This window comes from Coregonus lavaretus (assembly GCF_964263955.1).
Source record: "Coregonus lavaretus genome assembly, chromosome: 1".
Classification (NCBI taxonomy): domain Eukaryota; kingdom Metazoa; phylum Chordata; class Actinopteri; order Salmoniformes; family Salmonidae; genus Coregonus; species Coregonus lavaretus.
Window position 1 is genome coordinate 67,518,086 of NC_139988.1, and position 6,248 is coordinate 67,524,333.

At 46.6% G+C, this 6,248-nt stretch overlaps 1 protein-coding gene across 1 annotated transcript in view; it reads right to left on the bottom strand.

The window, feature by feature from the left end:
- Positions 1 to 303: 303 nt before the first annotated feature.
- LOC311133799 (serine/threonine-protein kinase BRSK1-like) overlaps positions 304 to 6,248 on the bottom strand; it is a gene marked incomplete at both ends in the record, with an annotated part of 10,826 nt that continues 4,881 nt past the window's right edge. Inside the window, 9 exons of the mRNA XM_084167371.1 lie at positions 304 to 527; positions 993 to 1,069; positions 1,478 to 1,695; positions 2,062 to 2,185; positions 2,356 to 2,404; positions 2,690 to 3,317; positions 4,159 to 4,219; positions 4,516 to 4,669; positions 5,339 to 5,436. Coding sequence (XP_084023497.1) covers positions 304 to 527; positions 993 to 1,069; positions 1,478 to 1,695; positions 2,062 to 2,185; positions 2,356 to 2,404; positions 2,690 to 3,317; positions 4,159 to 4,219; positions 4,516 to 4,669; positions 5,339 to 5,436 — 1,633 coding nt within the window. The remainder of the gene's footprint in view (positions 528 to 992; positions 1,070 to 1,477; positions 1,696 to 2,061; positions 2,186 to 2,355; positions 2,405 to 2,689; positions 3,318 to 4,158; positions 4,220 to 4,515; positions 4,670 to 5,338; positions 5,437 to 6,248) is intronic.

Sequence of the window (6,248 nt, forward strand, 5' to 3'; positions counted from 1 at the left end):
CCCCTTTGGAAAAATGTTTTTGTTTTAGTTTTATTACTGGTTTGGATGGGATCCCTGCTTGATTCAGTGAATCAACATGAATGTATATTTTAACACAGGTGAAAAGCAGAAAAAATATCAGCTTGTGTTCAGGCTTAATCTTGTTGAGACATCTTCTGGGGGCGGAATGGGAGATAATGTATATCTCATGGATTGTGAAGGGTTGGGGTTTTGTCTGATTACAATTTGTCTTCTTTTTTTCACCAATGGAGTTTGGACACCTGCTACCCGACTGGTTTCTCTCCATCTCTCTCTCTCTCTCATTTAGGGTTGGGACTGTGTTCCATTGGAGGACAGTAGTCGTGTTCTCTCTTTCCCGGAGCCTCGGCGTTGCAGGACCCCCCCACTGCCTCCAATGCCTCCTCCGATGCCTCCTCCATCACCTCGCTCACCCCACTCGCACCGGTCGCCCCCGCCCTCGGAGCGGCGGGAGTTCTGGCGGGTGGGGGTCCCGTGGGGCCGACTGTTCTTCTCATCTGGGAAGGGGTCTGTAGAGAGAGAGAGAGAGAGAGAGAGAGAGAGAGAGAGAGAGAGAGAGAGAGAGAGAGAGAGAGAGAGAGAGAGAGAGAGAGAGAGAGAGAGAGAGAGACACACACAGAGAGAGAGAGAGAGAGAGAGAGAGAGAGAGAGAGAGAGAGAGAGAGAGAGAGAGAGAGAGAGAGAGAGAGAGAGAGAATAAAGTGACTCCATTCATGTAGGTGAAACCAGGGTGTGTAAGAATGTGGGGAAACACTTTATAATAATCTTAATGAATAATTAATAAACTACTAATAGTGTGCATACTATTAATACATTCAAATTTCATTATTTGTAAACATATACAATCATTTATAACAATTACAATAATTTATAAAGCAAATCATGGATTTTTAATTTAGGTTATTATGAAGTGTAACTGGATGTGGGAAATAGTGTGTGAGGTTGGTGAGTAACAGAGAATGTGTGTGACTCACCAGAGACACCCATGGGCTGATCGTGGGAGCTGAGAAGCTGGGCCTGAATGGTCTCCACCACTCGTTTGAACCTGCGACTAGGACCTGCGAACACACACACACACACACACACACACACACACACACACACACACACACACACACACACACTCCAATGGAACACAGTCCCACACACACACACACACACACACACACACACACACACACACACACACACACACACACACACAGGCATTGATAAGAAGCAAGCTTTTACCAGCACTAAAGACACACACACCTGCACCGCACATACATACACACACACACACACACACTTAGCATATACCAAAAGCACAGCCAAAGCTCTCCCTTCCACCATAACAAACCTGCCCTACTTTAATTAATTCGCAGAACTGTAACAATTAAATCCACCATATAAACCAGATGCTGTAAATCACCAACTAACAGCATTAGAATGAACACTTTGTCCTTTCCATTCCAAGCACCACTTGCCTGATATGAGGGTAAATGTCACGCTGTAGATGCCTGCCTCTCTCTTGCCCTCCCTCTCGGCTTTCTCCCTCTCCCGCTCTCTCTCTCCCTCAGAGAAGGCAATGTCCACCTGGAACTTAACGGGCTTCTGGAAGACGGAGGGGCCGCCGGAGGTCTTATACTCGGCCCTGAAGCTGGTCTGGGAGATGACGCTGTGGCTGAGGGAGGGGATCTGGGGGGGGTTGATAGGATAAGTAAAGGGAGGGATAAATACGTGGGGTAATGAAAAGAAAGAAAGGGAGAGGTGGGTAGAGAAAGTAAGAGGGAGAGACAGAGAAAGAGGGTCAATGTGAGATGGGGTAGTAGAGAGAACATTTACTACCATCTGAAACTTTGACACGTTTTTCATGTCAATAAAACGGATTGTATTGAACATATAAAGGTTCACAAGAGAAATTCCTAACACTTCAAAAACATGAACATATTACTAGGACTGAAGTGTGATTCAGAAAAACAAGGAGATAGAATGTAGGCCTTTCTCAAGACAAGTCTCGGACATTGTTAATTGAGGATGTTCAGAGCAGAGTCAGATACTCACAGAGAGGAAGGCGTGGACGATGTCTGCCTTGACAGAGCTCAGCGGTTTGTCTCTGATCACCACGAAGATCTGCTCCTCCTTCTCCAGGCTGATGAAGTTCCCAAACCACGACTTCTTAGCCAGCCTGAGGGAGCATGACACACATACACAGACAGACAGACAGACACAGGCAGACAAACAAAGAAAAGGTTATAGCGAGGTAAAATGAGTCGGTCCTCGGCGTAGGGCATCTGGGAGGCATGTTCATGAGTGTGTGTGTGTGTGTGTGTGTGTGTGTGTTTGTGTGTGACTTACTCAGGGCTGGACTCTGGGGTCAGGCTGGACATGTCCTCTAATGTGGGTACTGAAAAAACAGGACATTTGTTCATGTAGCTATGTATACTAATTTGCTCAAACTCAATTTAAATTGTTTAAAATCTATTGCTATGTAGTTACATATATTATGTCTGCGTATTCTAAGTCAATTTATATTCATTTGTTCTATATTGTCAATCGTGTCAAAATTGGGATGTTAACACTGTAAAACACAGGCTCTGATTTTCCCTTTTCAATGTAAGACTGCAACTTCCTAAAGAAACACCAAAAGAAAGTGACTTTATTATGACCGTATGACCTTGTAACCTCTCACCCTGCATCTTGCGGCGGTGGAAGCGGGGCGAGCCCAGCAAGTTGTTCTTGAACGAGTTGAGGCGGGTCCTCCAATGGGCTGAGCTGCTAGCTGCCATGCCGCCGCTCCCTCCGGGGCTGGAGGGCGGAGTCAGGGACAGGGAGCCCACCCCTCCGCCTCCCTCCGCCCGCGAGGAGGAGGACGAGGAGGAGTTGGAGGGAGGGGTGGAGGAGGGGTGGTGGGGGTGGTGGACGGGGGTGCCCATGGGGGTGGGCAGTGGAGAGCCCTGGGGGGTAACCTGCGACACAGAGTTGGGGTAGAAGCTCTTAGTGACCGATTTGAGCACGGAGGGCGAGGGGAAGAAGAAGAAGCGGGGGATGGGTGAGAGGAGGGGGGAGGGGGAGCGGGAGGGGGAGTTGTGGATGGGGAGGGACTTGATGGGCTGGAGGTGTGGCCGGTTGGCGGCGGGACCGCCCTTGGTGGTGGTGGGCAGGGTTTGGGTTTTGGGGTTCTGGGCCGCTTTGGGTTTGTCGTGGGCTCGGGCCGGCCGAGGCGTGGTAGCACTTCCTAGTTTGGATGGGTCCTTAGTGTGAGGGGTGGCAGAAGTGACGTCTGATTGGCTGAACGTGAAGACAGGGCTCTGATAGGACTAGGGGGGGGGGGGAATGGAAATGAAGAAGAGAAAGAGGGGGATGGAAAAAATGGGAAAAGAAGGATGGAAATGAGTGTTATGGGTTATGACAAAGGAGTGCTTCTTGAATGATGGTGAAGAAACTGCACTGATGGTGTGAGATATTTGTATAACTGATTGTAAAATCATTAGTTCTGACCCTGCATTCAACCATTTGCGTTCCAACCTCACTCTTTTTTTAGATAACCCAGCACACAAAAATCCCTCCATGTCAGAAACCGTACGGAAGACAAACACTACAAAATGGCGTAAAGCCATTTTATGACTCTGAACTTAGTCTTTCGGTAGTGACTGTAGTAAAATAGGGTTTCTGCTTTTGCTGATACGGATAAAATAAATTGAATCAGTATGTTGACATTTTCATGGTTACAGTGGAACACAACTTCAAAAATTTTTTATAATAATAACTTAAAAAAACAATGACTACCAACGATGATCAACATCGTATATCTTACATTTCTGCAACCCAAACATGTTTATAAAAATATGCATGTTTTAAGTTGGACCATATTGTAGAAAGTGTGGTGTAGAAAAAGCAGAAAAATAAGATAAATGCCAAAGAAACTCCAAATGGGTGAGAATTATTCTGATAATGTGGTATGACATGTAAAATGGCTCAGAATGACCAAGGAGCTTGAGTGAGATGGACAATCTCAGAGGAAACGTTAAAGCAACATTAACGCAATGTTAAAAGACAATCTGACATATACTGTATATGAAAAGACAGTTCAGAGTCAAACGTTGTATACTTTATAATTTCAGAGTGGATGTTAAAAGTGTTGGCCAACAAGCCTCTTACCCTGGGACTGCTGAGAGGGCTGGAGGAGAGGCCGGTGGACGCCCCACTGACTGATCGAGACCTGTAGAGGGGTCACAAGAGGTCATATGGTTAAAGGTCATCATCATAAAGGTGAAGAATATTCCACCATCAAGTAAAATGTGACAAATAAAATGACAATATTTGTACTGGTTTATTATAATGTATACTGTGTGTATTATTTTTGGCTGGCAAAATGTTTTTGGCTAGTAAGAATGTAATATGTGTGTGTGTGTGTGTGTGCATGTGTGCCTGTCTGTCTATGTGAGTGTGTGCCTGCATTTGCTATTTTTTGTGTGTTTGTGTTTCTGGACCATGTGTGTGACACCCCTCCAGTACCTCTGGCTGTGTGCGGCCGTGTCAAGGGCCCTGCGGGGCGGGGTGGGAGACCCCTGCTCGGTCACACTCAACACCTCTAGGCTCTTCCTCTCCGGGCGGCAGCGGCCATGACGCGTCAGCATGGGAGAGTCCACGCGCTTACGAGGGGGGTCCGCTGAGCGACACCAGGGTGGAGTTAGTACATTACGCAGTAAGACCCACCCCAACCCCACCCCCTTCATCAGAACATACAATGTACATAGTAAGCCTATCACAACTACTCAAAATATCCCCAGACACACACACACAGACAGCCCCTACACACACCTACCCCCCCAACCCCCACACACACAATCAATCAATCAATCAATTTTATTTTATATAGCCCTTCTTACATCAGCTAATATCTCGAAGTGCTGTACAGAAACCCAGCCTAAAACCCCAAACAGCTAGTAATGCAGGTGTAGAAGCTCAAACAGTCACACTCCAAACTCCACTATGGCCAAGACCAAAGAGTTGTCAAAGGACACCAGAAACAAAATTGTAGACCTGCACCAGGCTGGGAAGACTGAATCTGCAATAGGTACACACATAACCCAAACACACACACAACGCACCTTTCCCCAAACACACTTCTACCCCACACTCATATGCATCAGTTTCCAGATTCACACTGTCAGACAGCAAAATTAGGAGATAGGTTTAAAAGGTGGTCCGTGGAGAAGCAGGAGAAAGGTACACACCAAGACACAGAGACAGAGGGGCAGGAGGAAGACAGCAGACCAGACAGGGATGGAGTCAGTCAGTGCAGTCAGTGGCTCGCTCCTGACACCTAGGGACTCACCTACGTCATTTCGGGGCGGCAGATCTTCATCCTCGTAACTGGGGTAACGCTCTTTCCTGTCCAACAGGAGATAATAGATCATCTTCTCCTGGTTGTCTCTGGGGGAGGTAGATACAGTGGGGGGGAAAAGTATTTAGTCAGCCACCAATTGTGCAAGTTCTCCCACTTAAAAAGATGAGAGAGGCCTGTAATTTTCATCATAGGTACACGTCAACTATGACAGACAAATTGAGACTTTTCTTTCCAGAAAATCACATTGTAGGATTTGTAATGAATTTATTTGCAAATTATGGTGGAAAATAAGTATTTGGTCACCTACAAACAAGCAAGATTTCTGGCTCTCACAGACCTGTTTCTTCTTCTTTAAGAGGCTCCTCTGTCCTCCACTCGTTACCTGTATTAATGGCACCTGTTTGAACTTGTTATCAGTATAAAAGACACCTGTCCACAACCTCAAACAGTCACACTCCAAACTCCACTATGGCCAAGACCAAAGAGTTGTCAAAGGACACCAGAAACAAAATTGTAGACCTGCACCAGGCTGGGAAGACTGAATCTGCAATAGGTAAGCAGCATGGTTTGAAGAAATCAACTGTGGGAGCAATTATTAGGAAATGGAAGACATACAATACCACTGATAATCTCCCTCGATCTGGGGCTCCACGCAAGATCTCACCCCATGGGGTCAAAATGATCACAAGAACGGTGAGCAAAAATCCCAGAACCACACAGGGGGACCTAGTGAATGACCTGCAGAGAGCTGGGACCAAAGTAACAAAGCCTACCATCAGTAACACACTACGCTGCCAGGGACTCAAATCCTGCAGTGCCAGACGTGTCCCCCTGCTTAAGCCAGTACATGTCCAGGCCCGTCTGAAGTTTGCTAGAGTGCATTTGGATGATCCAGAAG